The 23468-nt window shown below is 31.5% G+C and overlaps 1 protein-coding gene across 1 annotated transcript in view; it reads left to right on the top strand.

Moving 5' to 3' along the window:
* Nucleotides 1-208: 208 nt before the first annotated feature.
* Nucleotides 209-23468, top strand: part of Smp_058270 (putative amiloride-sensitive sodium channel) — a gene marked incomplete at both ends in the record, with an annotated part of 26030 nt that continues 2770 nt past the window's right edge. The window contains 3 exons of the mRNA XM_018789363.1: nucleotides 209-739; nucleotides 12250-12321; nucleotides 21902-22147. Coding sequence (XP_018654814.1) covers nucleotides 209-739; nucleotides 12250-12321; nucleotides 21902-22147 — 849 coding nt within the window. The remainder of the gene's footprint in view (nucleotides 740-12249; nucleotides 12322-21901; nucleotides 22148-23468) is intronic.

The raw sequence follows: 23468 nt of genomic DNA, 5'->3' as shown, positions 1-23468 counted from the left end.
TACAGACATTGAAAAAGAACAAAAAACCAAACAAGAAACTCAATTAAAGGAATTACGCATATCAGATCAGATACAACATATCATGAGTCTTCACTGTACAATAACATTTGAACAAATTCAGAGACGAAAAAACGCAATACATTTTAATGTTTAATATAAAAATCATCTATTTAATCTTTCTTCAAATAAATCTTCATCAATTTTTCAAATGGAACAACCAAAATTTTTAACTGGATGGACACCGGTTGTTAGAACATTTGTCAATAGTAATAGAGCTGTAAAAGCATTATGGGCTCTTTTTGCAACATGTATGGTGATAGCATTGGTTAGCTCTGTTAGTGTAGTTATACATAAATATTTAACTTATGTAACAGTTGTTCGATTAGATCAAAGGGGTCCGAAAGATGGTGTTCCTCCTCCAGCAGTAACTATATGTTTAACAGAACATCAAACTAAATATCTTCATTCAGAGTATTATAGAACAAATTCCAAATTGAATATTGTACAAGGAGCAAGTAAATCATGTCAACTTAAACCTGGAATCATATGGGATTCTAGAGTTGATGCTATTTCAAAATTTTATAATTATACAAAACATTTTCAAGTAACATTTCGTACTGAACCACCTGGATGCTATTCACTTAATGTTATGGAACAAGTTCCATGGCCTCCTGATTCAATTTGTACTACATTTCAATTGGTACAAGTTGGACTACTAAATACAACATTCTGGAAAATAGTAAGTTCTATTTCTTTTTAAAAAAAATTGATCCTTACTACTTGTTATTTATTCTATAATTATATAATTATTTTCATGTTAGTGAAAGAAAATAGATAACAAGTTCAGTAGACATTTTTCAGTAGTCAAATAAGTAAAACTTTCCGTATTGACCATTACAGTAGAATTAAAGCCGTTGAAGATTATCAATCTCTAATAGAGCCCCCAAAATGTGGAATTAGGACGTTTATAGATTCACGCACAGTAATCTCTCAGGATATATATACCTAAAAGACGAAATTAACCGTTATTTAACTAATATCAATCTGTTTTTTTAATCAAAAGCATAACGTTCGCGAATAGAAAGACAGTTTTTTAGCATGTCATATTACCTTGATATACAATAATCACTTAATTACAGATTAGTTATGCATAATTCAACTTCTTAAGGATCATTCTATATTCATTTATTGTAGATTGACAAGTGGTGCTTTTTGTTGGTCAGAGTTTGACAATTTCCTCTCAGAATATATTTTATTCTTATTTGTATTCTACTTTAAATTTGGATTAAGTTTATTGTTACTGACAACAAGTAGGATCAAATTAGATTAAGAAAAAACACAATAAATTTTCCTAAATGATATAAGGCTTCTGGTCTTACTCATTATTAATAGACGAAATTCGGGTAAAACGCGTTTTAAGCAAAAAGAAAACTACTAATATAAAGTATCATTTTGATAAATTTGTGATTTTGGTGAATAATCTTATTCAGTGCTTTCACAGATAATTTGATTTTGTAATGAAAGTAAGCTTTTAAGTGACTAATCTTCTTAAATCACCTTTATTGATAAAAGTTATACACCAAGGTTGATGCAGAAAGTTGTCATTTTAAACTGGATGTATTTGCTTCATTTCATTAGTAAACTGATATTGACATAAGCTGTCCGAATCTTTTTAAACAGAATTCTTTCGTTTATAAGTATGACAAATCGTCATGATTCTTAATAAGTTTGTATTTTTATCAGAATAGGACTTTGTGGAGATTGTTAAATTTTCATTGCTTAAATCACGAAGTGATCTTAACTAGACCACCACTGAGGATCTGGAAGCAATGGGTAATTTAAATGTTTTAGTATGGTGTTTTTTGTCAGTCCTGGGTTTCGATTTCCTATGGTGGGTTCGTGGATGTGCATTGGTAAAGAGCCCAAACTAAGACGAAATAATTGTCTAGTGCTTCTCAGTTATAAGTGATGGCCTAACTAAGCTCAGTTCATGATTTAAAGCATATAAGTTTCATTTTTCTGTCTTTCTACAAATATTTTTTTGGATAATTATAGCAAGAGTTGATTGTCTGCATTATATAAAATTATACTTTTCTCCAGAAAAATATTATTCTCTTTAACATACTTGAAAAATAATTAGTAACTTTTCAATATTGTGGTTTCTATGACAAGAAACAAATTATTTTTAGTCACTTTTTTATAGTATTGTTTGTAGTTAGATATACTGATGTACTGAAGTTCTACGATATTAACTTGTGTCAGAGTTTTATGTGTGCATACATCAACTCATCTGCTCTTGTGAAGCAAGGTAGGTAGGCGATTGTTAGAGCTTCCTTTCAACTCGGATTCTACAAGAGTAAGAGGAAATCAGTTAGAATAAACATCCTTGAACATTCAATCGACTTCAGTAACTCCACTTAAGGCTGCTTACTCTTTCTCTTTCTCTTTCTTCTGGTGGTTGACTGGATTTGAAAACCTCCACAACTGAGGAGAAGCACGGGATGCAGTGGACAGCTTAGATTCAACCAGACGATTTGTACTTCGCAGATGACCTAGCTTTCGTATCCCATACACAGTAAGAAATACAGAAAAGGTCAGCCAGTGTAGCGGCAGCCTCTACAACAGTAGGCCTCAACAAATACAAGGGAGAAAGCAAGATCCTGAAATATAACACAGTGGACACCAATCCAGTCACACTTGATGGAGAATCTCTGGAAAAGATAGAAGCTTTCACAGAACAAGGCAGCATCATCGGCAAACACGAGGAATGTAATGCAGATGCAAAGTGTTATAACGGTCATGTTTCTTCTTCAACACGAATGGGATGCTAATTTAACTTAGACGAATATCTACACTGAATTCCTTCCCAGTATCTATTCTACAGGACTTCAACATAACTCAGATAAAGAACAGGTGGTTAGCCTGACTAGAACGTAAATATATTTCTACACCAAAAGCCGACACAACGCAAAAACGATCAGCAATCGATATTAATAATAATAAGGATGGGAGAATATGAAGCTCAGTTAACTCCTGTCAGACTATCTACACATCTGACTAAGCAAACGACCAATCATTATCGCCATCGTCCACGCATCATAAAGGTAAGGATTGGAAGGTCAAGTGCAGTGATCGTACAATTGAAGAACATATGGGATTCAAAACGACTGTCAGCCAACATCAAGGTCATAATTTTGAATACGAACGTCAAGATAGTTATACTGTATACAGCTAAAACTTGGAGAACTACTACAACCATCATCAAAACTTAACAAATATTTATAAACAATTGTTTTCGCCATGTCCATTTTTTGGATACCATCAGCAACAATCTACTGTGGGAATGAACAAACCAACTTTCAACTGAAGAGGAAATTAAGGAAAGACATTGGAGGTGGGCAGGAAATATATTGTTGAAACCATCAAACTACATCATGAGGCAAGCTCCAACTTATTATCCTCAGGTCTGAAAGCAAAGAGGCAAACCAAAGAACACATTTTGTCAAGAATTGGAGGTAGACATCAAAAGAATGAGTAGTACTTGGAAACAACTGGAAAGGAATTTCCAGGACAAATTTGGTCAGAGAATCCTGTTAGACAGCTTATGCTCCTCCACGAGAGATAACAGATAGAGTAAGTAAGTAATAGCTCCACTGATCCACAGGTTGATTTTGAGGTTGTCTATACAGTTCGTCCAAATCCGTCTAGATTTCTTTGAATCCAGCTATTTAAAATAGCAGAAGCATTAAGGTATATTCCTATCTTAATAATATATCCTAATAACACTGAAATTCAAACTCAGTACCCTTCATTTGAGGCCGTAAAGTGTTAGGTGATAGTCTAACTTATGATAGCAATCTCTTATTCAATATATGCTACATATTACTGGGCTTCATTAGGATATAAATTGCTGGTATATTAGACACTTAATTTGATGACTATGACTCTATTTAGATGGCATTTAATTTTGGCCAACAGTGGGATTCAGAATATTCCATTTGTTCAACTAACAATCTCAAGGTAGTTTTAGAGGATTATTATAATCAATTTCAAATCCTTTAAAAAAATTATTATTATTATATTTCTTTAAATCATTTAGTACTTCCTAATCTTTTCATATTATTAAATGCTATTTATCATCATGCATAACCGTTCGGACAGATTGTCAAGATAATGGGGAGATAGATTGAAGTGATCATTGATTTTTCAGTATCTTATTGGCTGCTTTGTTGTATACACACATACAAAAAAAGGATTCTGTTCACATTAAGCCGTATTTACCATAAGTATGCAAAATATTTTTATCAGAAGTTTGTCTTTATTCACGTTTCAGTTAAATCAATAACCTATTTGATCTAACTATCAGTGTATAATAAATGGATATCTTCTTTTAGTCAACTTTAATATTAGAATAATCTGATATATACTTAGCTGTGGACTGTAGAATCCCTTCACAGATTTTTATCTAACGGTTTACTAAACATTTAAATAAATCAGAAGGGGGTTTTGTGGAGATTTTAGTAATTTTATGGTTGAATTCATGAGTCAATGGAAGCTAGACCACCACGGAAAACTTGGAAGCACTGGATGGACGTTTCCTCCTATTGTGGGATTCCTCATCAGTGCACATCCGCGATCACGCATCGTGAGGTTGGAACGCAGGACCCATCAGTCTCGCGCACGAGCGCTCAACCTCTACACCACTGAGTCGGTCGGCATCCAACGGTGTAAATGTCTAACTTCAACCGATCCACGAAATTGAGCGACACATCCACCATTGTCTTCAGTGAGTTACTATCTCATAACAGACCTGGTTGAACTCCACTGGTCACTGCTTCTCACTAGAACTCCAGGAAATACCTTTTGAAGCCATTTAAATAAATAAAAAAACAAACAACACTGTTTACATGTAATCTTTGGGTTTCATTGTTTTACTCGTGGTTTACATCTCTTATGTAAATGTCTCATTAAAGTTATCATCATGCCTATGGAATGCAATAAGATGTGTGATTAAAATCCTCGTAGATGTTTAGAAAGTATGTGAGTAATAAAATGCACTGCCCTATTGAAAAATGTTATCAAAACTGATGTTATTCAGCTAATTAAATATTTATTCATGTTGAACTTCAGATTGTCACTAAATGGTTGTAATCAATGATTTTAGCTGGTTTGACTTATCTGTTTTCATTAAAAATCCACCGGTCGGAGGCGTTATATATAGTGAAGGAAATTTCTCTCACCTCAAGTTCGTTTACACATATATACATTTGTTATCTTAACACATTTTTATTTACACAACACAGATGTTTCATACGCACTACAGCATATTCTTATTTTCAACATTGTTAACGTGATCGCATGACTTGTTTAGCATACAGTTAACCAGAGAACCATCGACCTATTTATATTCGATAATTCTAATGTTTGACTATATTTCTTTGAAAAATCTTTAACCATATTGAAGAGAGGAACGTTAGATTTACTTAAAATTCAATCATTGAAATTCTACAAATATATTTTTCTTCCTCAATGTACTATGTGGTTGGTGTAAATGAGACAATAGTATAATTCATCTCTAAAAAATAATTCATATAAATCAGTAAAGATACTTTTGGTTAACATTATTACATAAGACTAAGTTATGGAAATCGCTCGGGATATATTGATTATTATTTGAGGTAGTAAATGCTTTGAAACTAACAGATAATACAACGTAGTTTGATCAGTCTCAATGATTTTTAAATCCTATCGTTAGTCGTCATTTGTGTTTTGCCAACATAGTACAGGTAATCAGATAAAACACACTTCTTTATCGATGGTATCAATACTTGTGATCAAACCCACCCATTATTTTACAATTTCAGATCTTAAATGACACTAAATGTTGTGCATGCTGTAGAATGAAAATGAATCAGTAAACAGATCTATACATAGGAAACCTTTGAAGAGTATGTTTGTGATCGTAACACATAAAATTTTAAAACTCCATTTTGGAAAGTAACTGATGAAATACTTTCTATATAGATAAAAAAAGTCAGATAAAATTTCTAACAGGACTGTCCGTTTAGATAAACAAAACTCATCATCATGCAAACGTTAATTTCAAATCACTGTCAAGTAAATTACTTTTCACTGATAATACAATTTTTTTTACAATTACAGTTTTAATGATCACAGTCAGATCATTGACTTCTATATGTTTGAGAAAATAGCGATCTTGCACATAATTCAAATATTAGATCATTTCAAAATTTGTCTCATCTAAATATTTTTTTTGTATAGACCATTTGGTTTGCTGAGAATAATTTTTTGTTTATTTTAATCAAGATCATAATTCTATGATGAATGGTTGAATAAACATTTATTCGTTCATCGGTATCATTACCAAGTTTTGATTTGATAATTTTGAATAAATTGAGCATTGGGTAGATTGTTATAAATAAATTATTATATTTGTAATATCCCATTGAGTAGAAAAATTGATTTTCTGACGTTTCGTGACTCAGTGTAAGCCACTGCGTCTACAAATTAGGTTGTGTCGATTGTGATGCCTTCTATATTGGAGAGTCATCTCGCGAAATCTTGACTCGCGCCAAAGAACATATTAGGTACACAAAGAAACCTCCTGATAATCCTGCAGAACTGGATAGACTTCAAATTAAATCGGAAATAGCAGTTCACGCCATTTTCAACAATCATCAAATTGATTTTAAAAATATCAAAATACTACAGAAGGGTTTTTCCAATTACAAAGAAAGGAGAGTAGCTGAAGCTTTCCATATAATGCTTAATCCCACTGCTCTCAATAGAAATGAAGGCCTTACCATACGTCCTACTTGGACTATCTGTCCTAGTCACCTAGTCTGATATTATTTACGATTTCACATCATTACTTTACAAATTAAACTCTATCCTTTGTCATTATAAAGGTCACACATTTTTCATCATTTACAGTGGACACATACACACAAAATTACATACATGTCACTTATGAATCACTTTAACCGAAATGAAATGACATGACATTGATTTATTCAGACCTGTTTTTTGATTGATCGCACCTAATATTCGTGTTGTTCCGTTGTACTATTTAAACTTGGATTAATGTGAATTTGGTTATTTATTCTCTGAAGAAGTGGCTTACACTGAGTCACGAAACGTCAGAAAATCTAATTTTTCTACCCATTGGGATATTACAAATATATTAATTTATTTATTTATTCGTGCAGCTTTATCATCAAATGTATCAAGTTTATAGTGATTTAAACAGAATATTTCACTTCTATTGAATGTCACTAATTTATGTCTACCTATAAAGTTTTTGTCGTTATCTCTGCCATTCATTCAGTAGATATCATTGAATAATTCAGTGGTCTTAAATTGCATATATATATATATATGCAACAAGCAATGTGTGGTAAAATGACTGAATCACTTTTTTCTGTGTTTCGAAATCTTCCAAATATCCATTAATTTTACGAATAAGATTTGGTTTAATGAAATGCATTTTAAAAGGAATACATATTAATTAACTTCAGTCATACCCATTTGATTATTAGAAGAGAAATGAGGTAATTAACAAAAGAGTTCATGTAATCAGTACTAGGGAATAGGTGTAGATTTTTGTCATTATAATAAAACAATAAGAAAAAAAAGATCGATTATTATAATCCAGTAAGTAATAATTCAATATAGTGTAACGATTTAATATATTTCTTTGAAAAACCTTGGACCAGATTGACATGTGAAACGTTGGATTTGCTTCCAATTCATTCGCTGAGATTTTACAAATATATTATTCTTATTTAATATCTTACATCAACTCGGCGCCCAAATACTGTGAAACTATTCGCTCTAATTTAAACGAAAGTTCTTAGATAAGTGTAACGATTTGATCTAAAAAGTCGTATAACTAAGATAATCTTGTCTTTAGTCATTTCAACATAAAAAAAGTTCAATGACATTCATTATAATGACGAAAAGGATTTATGATTATTTATACTACTAAATTAAATATTATTCTATAGTCATCATATAAAACATAGTTGTGAAACTGTGGAACTTATGCTCAATAATAATGATCAACAATTGACTTTATAAACTTAACCAAATTATATCGTTTAATGTTTGTTATTCTTTAAAAATTTTATTGATCAAATGAATTGCATAAACATCTTTTAAATTTTTTTGTGAGAAATGCAAAAGAATATAATTCGTACAAATTAGTTTCATGTATCACAGTTGGATTTTAGTAGTTGCGCAGTTTCTATACGTTGAATACTATGAGTTTCCTAATTTTACCGTTAATTGATTCCTATTGAATAAGCTGGAGAAATACCACGGCCAGTTGTCTGGTATTATAGAAACAGAGGATGGAAAGGAAGTCTAGATACTTATTACAAACTATTACAAAGTATTTATATATGTATAGATAACCTTCGACTATCTATTCGGATCTTGAGGCGTTCTGTAATCTGAACTATTTTCTTGTCTGATCTACAAGTGTTTTGCTTACGTCGGGTTTTTGATAGACTGATCCTTTTCTTTCTGTGTGACAACTGTAAGGGCCTCCGGGATGTGTTCCGCTACATACTAATTGCAAGCAATCTTGTGAGTAGTGTTCACCACAGTGTCATTAAAAATACAGTTATCAAAGCTTTTTCATGTAACTGAATCCCTTGACATCCTTGACAGACTTTTTGTTGAAACATAGTATTTGACGGCTCATCTATAAAAAAACGAAAATGTGGAAGGATTAGCCAATAAAACTGAACTCAAGGTGTTACAGTAAGTAATGATGAATGCTTGAGTTACTAAACACTTATCAAGAAAAATTCTTATATTACTGTTCTTATGGTGGTGCCAGATATCCTGTTTCAGTCCCTAGTTTTAAGTAAAGTTTACTGAAGAACACATCCTATCTACTAATGGAAATAATTGCACTTAACTGTTTCACCTATAGATATTAAATTCCACATTGAAGGGTAAAGTTTATAAATTTGAAAATCAGTTGGTCGATGGCTACAGTCAGTTATTTTCATTAGCACTTATAGCGAGACCATTGAATCAGTTCACATCTAATAGTCAGTTACTTTACAGATTTCATTCGCTTATATGATGTCATTAAATATTAAACATTTTCCATCTAGTTTTATGTTGAAGGACACAATTTGTTAACAGTTATTTTATATCATTTTTTTATCAATATTTAAGTAATATTCTAACATAATATTAGTGAGTATATATACCGCTTACTTCAACCGTTATGTTCAAATTTCTACATGAAGCATCTTAAATCCCATCAGTGATCTTTTAAAGGACTGGTTAAAAGTAAAATGTTCGCTAATCTTTTGTTGGATAGCCAAAGTGAATTAAAAAGACGAAAAGGTATGATTTGATTATATACATAGAATAAATTTGGAATATAGGACAACTTATGTACAATTATTTATTTGATTATCTACATGTCAGTTGATTACGTTGTATAATTGAAAAGTCAACTTATCTCAAAACCAGAGCAACATTATGTTATGTCCCGTGGAGATTTAGGAATGGTAACTCTGAGGGCTATTTATAGACCAATATGATATGTATACTTCCTATTGTATAATTGTTAAGTAACTAAACTATTCATATTCGTGTCCCTCTTATTATAAGCTTTATTTTGACCTATAAACTATTATTATACTATTGACCATTCCTAAGTTATCCCTAGTCCATTAATTGCTGTTCCCCCTACTCACAGCCACATTTGGCCAAATCTTGTACAAATGTTATTTTCTATTTTATGGTACGATATGGTCAGTTTGTTTGGTATATAAACCCAGTATGTTTGAGAACAATGATTCATATTGCAGAGGTTGTTATTGGTGTTCTGGACTGAACTGGCTGGGCTAGGCAGATAGCAGGACCGAGTAGTGCTCAAGACTGCTCATACGGCTTTTGTGTATCATTGATCTGATCGATAAAACAATGTTCTCCAATTGGCGGTCTCGTAACGTCATTTACATTAACTGGGCATTCAAGCAATCGATATAACAGATTAAATTTATTTGATCATGCTTCGGTTGTTTTAAATAAATAAATAAAACAGTAAATATTAAAAATTAATAAATGACATGAAAAAACAATAATAATAAATAATAATAATAACATAATAAACAAATCATCTAATCTCTCTTATTTGACAGATTAAGTTTATTTGGTACCTGACTTGTAACAGAACATCCAATGTATATTTGATAATTCATATTTAATCTAGATAACAGGTCGATTATAAGATTTTCATTTTAATGAAAATTTTATTTTGGTCAAAACAATTTTAAGGTATCATTAAATAAAGTTTTGATCATCAAAAAGAATATAAGGGCGAGACTATAATTTATGGACGACCTTTGAACGAATCTTGAATGACCTTGAGAAATATTAGCCAATCAGTAAAGTCAGCATAGAGGAAAAATATATTATACAAAACCAAAGAATCAAAGTGGATACAGTTCTTTTGTATTGTCCAAAAGTTTGTCAAGGTTAGAAAGAGGTTCAAAGGTTCTAAAATCGTAATGCATAAGGTAGAGGAACTCATCCATATGGCTCCATAATACTTGGTCTCTGGAGCCATGATTAGGTCATAAAACCTCCTCGGCCTCCACCACATAGCTTCAATATTGTTTGTGTACTCCGGTTGTGTAAATTTATCATTTTCATTAATAATGTGTCCCTACAATACTCATACCACTGAACAGCCGAAGTTTCAGTGACATCTGCGATTATTGCAGCCAATTTTACTGGTACTTTAATTATACAGTTCGCGGCAATTATTATAATATGCCTTAGTCTCAATCTGGATCGAGCGAAAAAGGTCCCTATTCTAGCGAACGCCTTCCTTCAAAATATGTTACATCGAAGGACATCACGGTAGTCTGCACAACGTCCACAACTCTTTTGATTACTGTTATTCTAAATAAAGGAACTTCTTAGTAATCTCCTTTATTGTAGCCTCTTAATTGTCAAGTCTTCTCTAAAATCCTCTGTGAACCGATCGTACATGAGCACCAGGTACTGAAATTGGCGTCGTGACCTTGAAATCCCTCAAACGCTTCTGATTGGCTCGTCCATAAATCATAGTCTCGCCAATATAAGATTTTAAAATTCCAATTTGCAATTTATAGGACATTTAAGAAATGGGGAAATAATTTACTTATATTAATGATTACTTAGGTATTTTGAATTTGTCTCATCAAAAGAATAATTATGTCTATGAAATGAACGTCATTTCTGTTGTTATTATTTTAATTAAATTATTGTCTACATCATCAATAAGTCTACATTTATAAATCAATACTTACAACACTTTTCAATTCTGATATTTACGTAACACTTGACTATATTGTAATCATAACAACAGTTATAATAATTAGTATGGGTTGTGGAGATTATTAAGTTGTTTTTTATTTATTGAGATCATGAATCAATTGATGTTAGATCAACATTGAGAACCTGGAAACGGGATCGTGTATGAGCACTACTGAGGAGCCCCGTAATAGAACAAGACAGTCATCCAGTGCTTCCAGGTTTTCAATGGTGATCTAACATCAATCGATTCATGGTCTTAATCAAAAAATACTTCAACCACTTGATATTTTGATAGTTAAGTTTGATGTTATTCATTGTTTGTTTATCGTCTTTATTAACTAATCAAGCGTAAATTTTAAAAATACTTGATTTCTTTCTTCATTGAAATAAAGTGCCATTTAAGAAGGACATAAAGATCATTTCTGTTTATGAATTACTAGAATTCATTATCTTTCACATTGATAACAAAATATTTATCCTTTTAAATTTGATAAGAGTTATTATTTTTGTCTACTTAGTCACAAGGTTGATATATCCGAGAAGGTGTTTTAATTTCTTTGAACATAAACTTCAGTTTGAATAGGTTGATATTTACTATGGTATTTAAGGTTTAAGGAGGAAAAATTTGTTTTTTTTTATAAGATTTTAGTCCAAGATTTATGACGTTAATAATATAAACAATATCTGAGACTGTTTATCTGATTTCCGCGTCACTTGAATTTTTAAATTACCAGGTCTACAACACAAACGTTACCGGCTTCATTCCTGACATGCATCCGATTCTTTGTCACTATAATTTATGTTCTTAACTGTTGGTCAAGACAATCTCTAAACAGTGTAATTAATTAATTCGACCTGTGATATTTTTTCAATTTACTGCTTTTTAACTAATAAAAGAGAGATTTACGTGATTTGGAAGTTTTACGCATGGATATGCTGTCTGTCTTAGTCAAAACTTCCGTTTTAAAAGTAACTTTTTTATTCTAAGTAGATAGTTATTCACTAACTTCCCTTTGATTACAGCTATTAAATATTTAGCTGTAATTACCAAGGGAATGTTGTATTGTTTGAACTCATAGTTTTATTCGCCTCTTCGTTTCTGAACGATGGTTTAGCCAGTTGTTCATTCAACGGTTGTTGTCGTTTATAATTAATCTCATGGGTGTTATTCGTTGATAAGTCTGATGTTCCTTGAGAAACTTGTCATTATTTAATGTAGGATTTGTCTCTTAGTAATAACCAAGATTTCTTGAACAGTAGTTCCAATATCATGAAAGAGTCTCATTGAAATGTGTTACTGACGTTATATATACTTTTTCTAAAGAATAGTCGTCGATTAAATTCCTCAGTCGGCAGTTACGTTGTAATCTCGGACCAAATTAACTCTTGGAATTTGTTGTCATTCATTTTACACTTCATTAACTCAACTGAAATATATTTAACTCGGCTTTCTTTATCTCTAAATGTTAATGCATTCCCATAATTTCATAAATCAATAATGTTATTTCATAAATATTTAAAAAAGTATACATAAAAATATCTGAGTTTGTAATTATAAATGTGTTCACTGGCAACTGGCTTGGACATGGATTTTTCGAAACTATTGTGAAAATCTGAGACTTGTGGAGTTATCTAGATGGAAAATTAGACAGTAACTCAGTAATTACTTTGAATAAAAACTCTTAAAATGTGTGAGCTTGAAACTGTAAGCCATTGGAATTCATCACTAAGTATCAGAATAGTATTGTGTACCCCATGAGTTTCAGAGATGTCAGGTTATACGGGAGGAAAACTTCTCCACAGTTGAAAGACTACATGGTGACTTGCTAGATACGTTTCTTCACAAAATGAATGGTAAATCGTGTTCATATGGTTACATTTTAAGACGTCTATGTATTACTTCCAAAATAGTTGTATATTCATTCAATACAGTGCTATTAATTTCATGACCTTAAAAGTATTCAGCAATGAAAAAAGAAAACGTTCGTTTTATGTTTTCGTACGCAAAATGAACTTTCCTAATAAAATGCCCTTTAATTGATGGAGATGGTTCGCAAATCAGGCAATGTTTTATTTGTGTTAGTTTGGTACTGTATTATTTTATCTAGATGTTTTTATTACAAACTTCTTATTGTTGATGTGATATACTTCACCAGCTTGCATATGAGATAAGCGCTAATGATTTTCTCCAGAACGACAATAAAAAACTAAATTATCTAGCTCACAGACAATAATATCTCAACAACTTATGTATAGCAGTAATTTTATACCTCAGGGAAATTCCATATAGGTCCTTTGACTTTGAAATGAGAAAACCATCTCTTTCATAAACTTGTGACTGTCAGTATTCGATATAATCCTCAAACTTTGTATACTGCTCGTCCTAATAATTGTTACTAGATAAGACACAACGGTGTATAAAACAGAAGGCGAATACGAAGCGTTGTTCGCATTTATTATTGCACCACACAGGGATCACCAAAACCACTGGCACACAAAGCAAGGATGATATGAGAGTGCTGAAGAGCAAGCAAGCCAGTGAATCCAATGAACAGGGTTAATGTTATATCAACTGAGTGAGTGCGTGCGTGCCCTGTTTATATGTATGAACGTGCTGATTCCCGCCTAAGAGGGAGGAGTGAATTTATCGATCGGATCAATAATACTCGAAAACCTTATGAGCAGTCTTGAGCACTACTCGGTCCTGCTATCTACCTAGCCCAGCCAGTTCAGTCCAGAACACCAATAACAACCTCTGCAATATGAATCATTGTTCTCAAACATACTGGGTTTATATACCAAACAAACTGACCATATCGTACCATAAAATAGAAAATAACATTTGTACAAGATTTGGCCAAATGTGGCTGTGAGTAGGGGGAACAGCAATTAATGGACTAGGGATAACTTAGGAATGGTCAATAGTATAATAATAGTTTATAGGTCAAAATAAAGCTCATAGTAAGAGGGACACGAATATGAATAGTTTAGTTACTTAACAATTATACAATAGGAAGTATACATATCATATTGGTCCATAAATAGTTCTCAAAGTTGCCATTCTTAATTCTCCACGGGATATATATATATATATATAGGAAAATGAATGCATTATTGAATCATTTAAGCGACTAACACTAAAGCTGACAGAATGAATATATGCATAGCTGGTAAACAATGCTCAAACATATATATTCATACAAGTGCAATAATAAAAAAAGTACAATGTTGTAGATAGGTGGTTGTTGTACGAACGTCTCCGTCTGTTAAATAACTTCATCAAAAAGCTTAACCAAATTAAATGTGGACAAACTCAAATATATATGAGCTACTATAAACTATACTTATGCTTAATGTTATAGAATAGCTTACATAACAATTAGATGTAAAAACAAACTACTAACTTACATGTAATAAAACATGTAAGCAACTTAAATCATACAATTTCTTATTTATCATTATGTATAAACCATTTTTTTTGTGTAAATAATAACATTTAGATAATTAAAAAAAATAGAAGAAAAGAACTGAACTTATCAACCCATAATTTTATTTATTTTATGAACTGATTTGTGTGTTGTTTCTTTTTTTCCTTCTTTTCTTTTCTTTTCTTTTTTTTATTACAAAAATTCATCCACAATAAATAACAGAGGGCATAAACAAAAATAGTCAATTTGTTTATCTGCCAATATGAATTAATTTTAATAAAATTAAGTAAATTTAATTTTTCAATATAAATTGATTATTAAATCAATAATTAAGAAATGAATGACATTTTCTATTTTGTTTAATTATTTTTAATAGGTGAAATTAATAGGAAATGATTAGAGTATTTATACACATTAAGTAATAACTATATATTTAATAGGAAAATAAATCAATAAATTTATTTTTTTAGTTGAGATCATGAATCAATTGAAGCTAGATCACCATGGAGAATCTGGAAGCACTGGACGGCCGTTTCCTACTATTGTGGGACTCTTCAGCAGTAAGCATCCACGATCACGCATCACGAGATTCGAACCCAGAACCTATCAGTCTCGCGTGCGAGCGCTAAACCTCTACACCACTGAGTCGGTCGGCATCCAACAGTGTTAATGTCCAACTTCAACCAATCCACGAAATTGAGTGACACACCCACCATTGTGTTCAGTGAGTTATTATCTCACAACTGACCAGGTTGAACTCCACTGGTCACTGCTTCTCACTAGAACTCAAGGAAATAACTCTTGAAGCCAGTCACTAGTGAGCATATGTTGAATAATGTCAGAAGGGTTTATTTTGGAGTGCTTTCGGGTTTTCCATGGTGGTCTAGCTTCAATTGAATCATGATCTCAACTATTAAAATTACTATAATATCTACAAAAACCCCTTCTGATAATAAATTTATTGTTCACATTAAGTTTTCTTGTAAATTAAAATTATCAAAGGAAAGTATTTTTAATTTATACTTATTAGCATATTTCAATAATTATATTCATTGAATTGAACTAAGAAAAGAGAAGAAATAGTGGATTATATTTTAATAATTAAACAAAAAAACTATTCATTTTTTATTAAGTTAAATAAAGTTTTCCCAAGCGATTAAGATTTAAACGTATAAGAACCAAATCAGATATGAATAAATCAATTTCTTAATGTAAAATGTTTGTTACCATACTATAGAATAATATACTAGATAGTGATGTTGTGTAACTTATATTCGAAGTTCGTTTTATAAAATGAATCATGATAATGACGGAACTCATTCTGATTTAAGGGTATAACCAGGTTGGTAGAAAAACGTAATGCTGAATGTATGAGACAGACATGCATTTTCAAATTGTCTGGGATGGTGTAGTTCATTATTTATTTTAGAATTACATTTACCGTATAGATTACAACAACGTGAGGCATCAGTTAAAAGCCACCAATTATTTGTAAGGGGAATAAGCCATCCTGTTGATGTATGACTTATGTATCCAAATTCAATTCTAGTACCTGTACACAGTTTCTCTAATAATTTTCTATTACAAAAGAAGAAACAGAGAGTATAGGACAAAACTAGCAAAAATTACAGTGATAGGTTCGGCGTTATACAAGTGTTAAATTGTTTTATGATCAAATGTGATCGATATTAGTAGAATTAGTTCACTTTCCACACAATAGATAAATACTAATTATAAATATCGTCAAATCGAAAATACTCTTCGTTATTTGTTTTTAACGCATTCGACTTGAAGAGCAGTTCAATAAGCTATTTAGTCAAGTAAATTAGAGATATTGTTTTACAATTAAAATCTGATTTCGATCAACACTAAATAGCGGATTATCACATTACTGTTCATTTGCAAAAATTAATTTAATTTAGCTGGTTTCAGTTGACTGGTGTTTTATTAACCTTTAGTGTGAATTACGATATTCTATGCGGAAGAGTTTGGAGACTACTATTGTGAATATCACCATTCATGTCAGTTGAAAATTAATCCGAAGTTAGTTTAGTTGTCTGTTAATTGTTTAAATTTAGTCAAACGAACAACAAAGGTTGATACTGTAAATTTTGACTGACTGTTTAAAAAGTACTCTGCTAAGAGGTAAACACTAAAGTAGAATAACTCAAAAATTACCTCAAACCAGGATATAATAGAAGAAAAGATATTGGGACTATTAGAAATTGTGTTAAGAATTTGATTCAGTAGTTTAAAGTTATTGAGATTCTCATGAAAAACGTTCGTCTATGTTACCGACCACTTTTAATAAAATAGATGATTTCTGGATAAATAATGTAGCCCAGGATCTTCAATGATGACGTTTAATCATCATTATAGGATTGTGGAGATTAATGAGTTTTAATTCATATCGTGAACCGCTCCATGTTAGACCATCGTTGAAAACCTAAAAGCACTAGATATTAGTTCAGTGCTTCCGTTGAATGCCAGCTCAGTGGTCTAGACATTAAGTGTTCGCGCGGGAGACTGAAGTTCCTGGGTTCAAAGCCCGTATGCAGGGTCGTGGATGCGAAATTCTGACGAGTCGCATACTACGGCCAAATGGCCGTCCAGTGAACCCAAGATTTCAATGGTGGCCTGACATTGATCGACCCTTAATCAGTTATTATCATCCTAGTGCCATCTGACGTTAAGCTATTCGTTGAAATTCAGTAATCAGAGAATATGTATTGAGATAAAATTCGATATTAATACATGATATATTGGTTTTAGATTAACCGTCCACTGCCATTGGCTTTTATGGTTCAAAAGATGTATAAATATATCTTAGTCCATAACTTTTAAATGTTGACATATTGTGACACTTAATTTTCTTCTGAATATATAATTTTTTGTAGGGTTTTGTACAACTAATAAAATGTTATTAATGGAGAAGTTATTTTTGTCACTTTCAGTTGTCAATTTAGTTCAAATCACATCATCTTTTGAAACTGTCAATGAATTTATTTGACATTTAATTATGATGAAGATAACTCTTCAAAATATTTTTTCTGAATCGTTCTACATAATCTATTAAATAATATTGTATACCTTTCTAATAAATCTGAAAAACTGAATTGTTTACATAAATTGGTTTAAGTTAGAAACTACTGAAATCAAAACTCTGAAGGAGTTAGTAAGTCTATAAGTAGTATTAGTGTTTCTATTTCATTTAATATGAATAGTGGTTAATGAAGAGTTTGAATTCAAAATGATTGCTAACTCAAAAAATGATAGGCAGAAACAATCGATTCATGATTATATTAATCTTTTCTTTCTAACTATTTCAATACCATCCAACAAAATGCGTAAACTTCGACCGTGTATATGAATATGGATTCATCAATGAAGTCTACATTTTAATCACAGTATTTGAGTTAAATATGAAAATTAAGGACTGAAATTATTCACTGATTATTGAAAACTTAAAAATTAGCATTGCCTACATAACTTACTGTGAGTGATCCAGAAAAGTATTTTCCTTAAACTGTTAAAGTGTTCAAACTAGTAGTTGTGCTGAGGAGTTCATATTGTACTGAAAATGTGATTTTAAATAAGGTCCTTATTCATGATAATAATAATAATAACACTGAAAGATCATGCATAATCAAATACCATTTTGGTAACTAAAACAGTTCCATCTCTGTATTTAGGATAGATATCTTTTGACAGATTTCTGTAAATGGACAGATAAAGCAACATAGTATTGAGGAGTGGATAGTAAACTTTAAAATTACATTCTTAGAAATATCACTTTACAACATGTTATACAACTGAAATTCAATTTTGGCCTAATAATAGTTCATAACCGTAATGTGAAACTTTTCATTAGATAAGATCACTAATTCATGAAAAACCTTGAAAGACATCATGTTTCCATTTCAACTACACAAACGTTTATTCTTCTTAAATTATTACATTTACAAACAAGAATGAAATATGTTTCTAATTAAATTTGATCTATGATGTGAACGACCTTTAACTTTGATACAATAAACAAATTAGTACTGTGTATGTAAACAGTGTTGACTACACTTTTGAAAAAAAACATTCTGTGATATTAGACATTAAATAGGAATAATATATTTGTAAAATCTCAGCAAATGAATCTGAAGTAAATCCAACGTTTCGCCTCACGATCTGGTCCAAGCTTTTTAAAGGAAATGTCTTACATCAACTCGGAGCCCAAATACTGTGAAACTATTCGCTCTAATTTAGACGAAAGTTCTTATATATTCTGTGACATTAACTTACCGACTGAAGACTAAAATTATTTTGCAAATAAATCCAGTCAGAAATATAATCAAGTATGTTTAGTTTGTTGTCGGGAATAAAGCAATCAATCACGTTTTTTGATTACATTAGTTTACAGTAAAATACAAATCATTTTTTTGGGGGAAAATTTGATTGTGAAATAATTAGTTAAACTGAATTATACGTCTAGTAATGACTGAGGTCTCATTATTCAACAGAGTTCTCTCATATACTGAAGTCGAATTTTCTTTATTAATATTAGTCTCAGTATATTGTTTACTTCTATCAGTATAAAATAAACAATACTAAGTTTTCTCTGATAAGTTTAACACTATATTATTAGGTTTTAATAGAGGTTTACGGTGATTATTTGATAGAATCAAATTCTAAAGTTCATTTCCTAACAATCAATACGAAGCCAATACTCACATTATGAATACAGTCTTTTCATGACAGAAGTGAACAGCAGATCGTTTTATCAATTTCTTTTATTTATCAGTCGTTAATAATAACGTCAGCGGTTACGAATTATGCCTTATAAATATTTGAAAGCTCTTCAATTACGATTTTCAACTTAAGAAAGATTATAATCAGAAGGGGCTTTGTAGAGATTTCAGTATTTTCATAGTTGAAATCATGGTAGGTCCTGGATTTGAATGTCGTGAGGCGGGATCGTGGATGCGCACTACTGAGGATTCCCACGATAGAGCGATACGGCCGTCCAGTGCTTCCAGTTTTTCCATGGTGATCTAGCTTCAATAAGCTCATGATTTCAACTATTAAGAAAGATTATCAGTTGGAAAATAAAAACTAGGTGCAATTTTAAAAAAGTAACTTTGGATTTTGTAATAACCAATAAGTCAAATAGCTTGATAACGTTTTTACAAAATATATCTAAAAAGCACTGAATGGTAATGAAAACAATCATTCCACAGTACATGTATCCTAATTGAACAACTGTTTGTGATAAAAATAAATGAAATGAATATGTTCTAAATACAACATAACAAAAATTAAACACCTGATTGTCATGTTCTCATTAGTGACCAGTTTCGAGAAGAAATCTCGAGAGTTCCAGTGAAAAACCGTATTCAATGGAATTGAGTCGTGTCAGCTGTCAGGCAGCTACCTACCAGAGACAATCGAATATGGTTGATTTGGGTTAGGCATTAACACCTTCCGATACTGGCTCAGTAGTCTAGAGGTTAAGTGTTTTCGCACGAGATCGAAGATCCCGGGTTCGATTTCCATGCATGGGGTGGTGAATGAGTACTGAAGAGTAGTCCCATACTTGAATGAAACGGCCGTTCAGTCATTTCAGGTTACCAATGGATGTCTAACTTAGATTGGTTCATGACTTCAATAAAATGATATAACATAAATAGTAATTAGATTTACAGAGTTATCATTTATATTTGTACTGCTTCTGTTTTCAATGGATCATGTGCAGACAATATATAAAATTGACGTCATTTGTTGTTTATTATTATCTCTAAGTGGTTGATAAAAATCACATGAATTTTTCGATAGGAATATTTCCGTATGTAGAAGCTTTAATTAATTAATAAGAACTCAAAAAAGATTTTCTGAGGTCTAACTATTCTATTTCATAAGTTATTCATTAAGTACAGACTATTTAAACTAACAAATAAATATACAACTACTTTAACTTAAAAAAACGTTTGCTTGGTCTTAAAAATGAATATGGAACTCTCGATTTTCGGTTTAGATTTTTATAAGTGAAAATAAATTCACTACAGATATGGAAAAAAAACACTACAAGTGTAGTTAAAAGGCAGTTAAATTAAATTTCTTGGAAGACGGTGAGATTAGTTGGCTAAAAAAGTGGCAATTATCCGGTCGTGGGAAAAATGGTTTAAACTCTAAAGATTGTGATTATAATATAGTAACAACAATAATTATTATTAGTATTATTAATGATAATAACAGTATTATGAAGAGCTTGTGGAATTATAGTTGTTGTAACGGTCGTGTTTTCTCGTCTACACGGATGAGATGGTAATTTGCCTTAGACGAATATCTACACTAAATTCCTCCCAGTGTCTATTCTACAGGACTTCAAAACGACTCAGATCAAGAACACGTAGTTAGCTTGACTAGAACGTAAATATATTTCCACACCAAAAGTCGACACAATGAAAAAACGGTCAGCAATCAATAATAATAATAATAATAATGATAAGGATGGGAGAATACATAACTCATTTAGTACTTATCAGACGACTTACACGTCCGACTAAGCAAACAACAAATTATTATCATTCTCGTCCACACATCAATAGTGAATATGGAATTTGTAATTTTTGTAAAAAGATGGAAATAAAAAAAAATTTATAAAACAATGATGATCCACTATATGAGCACTTTTATTTAAAATGACCTCATTTAAGACAATTGATTCAATAAACCAGAAAATACTTGTAGCACTTTAGTTACTAATTATTGTTATGTCATTCATATTTAATTTATGTGGTAGAATTATAACATTGAAACTCAAACTTAGTGCCTATCACTCCGAGCACCAATAGATAAAAATTACACTTGTTCAATAGGTCATTGCTTTCCTGAACTAAGTAGCTTGGTAAGTAGCACGTTGGAATTCTAAGCCACAAGTCGTGTGCTCGATTCTCATCGCTAACAATAGCACTGAGATACAAGTGAACACAACTGACAGGTCTCAAATTAAATGAAACGTAAGCGCTGAATTTCAATACTAGTCACAAATAAAATTGTCCAGGAATATATATATATATGTATATATATATATATCTTTTATAAATTCATTTTATTTTCTTCTTGAATTTCAGTTTCACACAGACGTTCGGTTAACTGAAGTGAACCAAACATTACTCGGTCGACCACTAATCATAACACATGAAACAAACAGTTTTCCATTTGATAATTTCGGTCGTTATTTATATGAATACATGAATCCTGGATCATTATTAAATATATTCTATAGCAAGAGCATCACTAAACGATTAAATACTCGTCGAAATCCATGTACTTCAAAGCCAATTAATTTATTAGATAACAGTTTTGATTATGATCAAGTAAGTTGATTTATCATGGATAAAAGTTCTACATTTTTACAACAATAATGTTAACTTTTCTTAAAATTACAAACATTTATAATTTTTAACACACCACAAAGGGTATACGAATAATATTGTGTGGTAATTCCCAATGATAATAGTTTCATATGAGAACTGTAAGAGAACATATTGCTCTTTAAATTAGAAAGTCTTTTCAAATGCTTAAACATTGTTATTATGAGTTTGAAACTCTTACCAAATATGACTAGTAATTAATCAATGTGGTTAAATATTTGGAACTTTAAAATCAACAAGTGAATAGCAGTAGTAGGTGAACGAAGGAACGAGACTGAAGCTTCATCTCTTTTGAAATGAGCATATTCATTATGTTTAAATATGTATTCTGAAAATTTTCTCCTCACTCAATTTGTCTACTGGTTAAAATGTCTCTACAGAATTAGTTCGGAAGCAATCTTTTCTCTGTCGTTGAAATGTGCACTGAAATTCCTATTCTGTCTAATTTCAAGTACATACGGAAGAAGGAATAAGAATTATTTTATAAGTTGTTTAAAATAATAAAAACTTATAGTCTTTTATTTGTTCATAATGCGGCTGGACAGAATGAAGATGTTTATTTGTTAGTTGTTATTTGGATAGTTAGCATGGTTATGTTCAACACACTCATGAGAGGTTGCAATCAAATATGTACCGTAGGTTATCCGAAGCACAAAGAGCCTGTATAGTGCTATCACAGTGACTATTATCTACAGTGAAGCTCAAGATTCAGCAATTTTATTGTCATTATTTTTCATCTCTCATTCCATCTCAGGTTGACTTTATGATGGATAATGTTAATAGTGTTACAGTATGGATCTAGATTCTGAATTTCCGTCATTTAAATACTCGAAAATGAGAAATGGCTTGCAGAACTATTTATTCGCGTATAAACTCATAAGAGGGGTGGCGTCATATTGTCATATAAGTGATTACTTTCACAATTGATTGATCACTGGGTGGTGATCAATGTCACGCGTGTCAAGTCCTTCTTAGTGCTGATTGAATGCTATCGATCAAGTTACAATGTGGCCACCAGTCTAGGTGGCTCGACACTGCGTGCACTATATATATTGAGATAAGATGGTGGTTGGAGGTGGTCAACAGAAACCCTGGACCCGGATTTCGTGCTACTTGGCACTCGTCAGGAAGGTGTACCTGTAATCCTGAGGGAACTGATACTCCCTGGCGGATTCGATCTCCTGTCACTCAGCTTCACAGTCAGAGACGTTACCACTGAGCTATTCGGGCCGCAACCTACCTCCTGTAGGACTGAGATGTAATC

The sequence above is a fragment of the Schistosoma mansoni genome, chromosome W (assembly GCF_000237925.1).
Source record: "Schistosoma mansoni strain Puerto Rico chromosome W, complete genome".
NCBI classification, from domain to species: Eukaryota; Metazoa; Platyhelminthes; class Trematoda; order Strigeidida; family Schistosomatidae; genus Schistosoma; species Schistosoma mansoni.
Note: the sequence above shows the minus strand (reverse complement) of the source record. Positions and strands in the feature narration are given on the sequence as shown.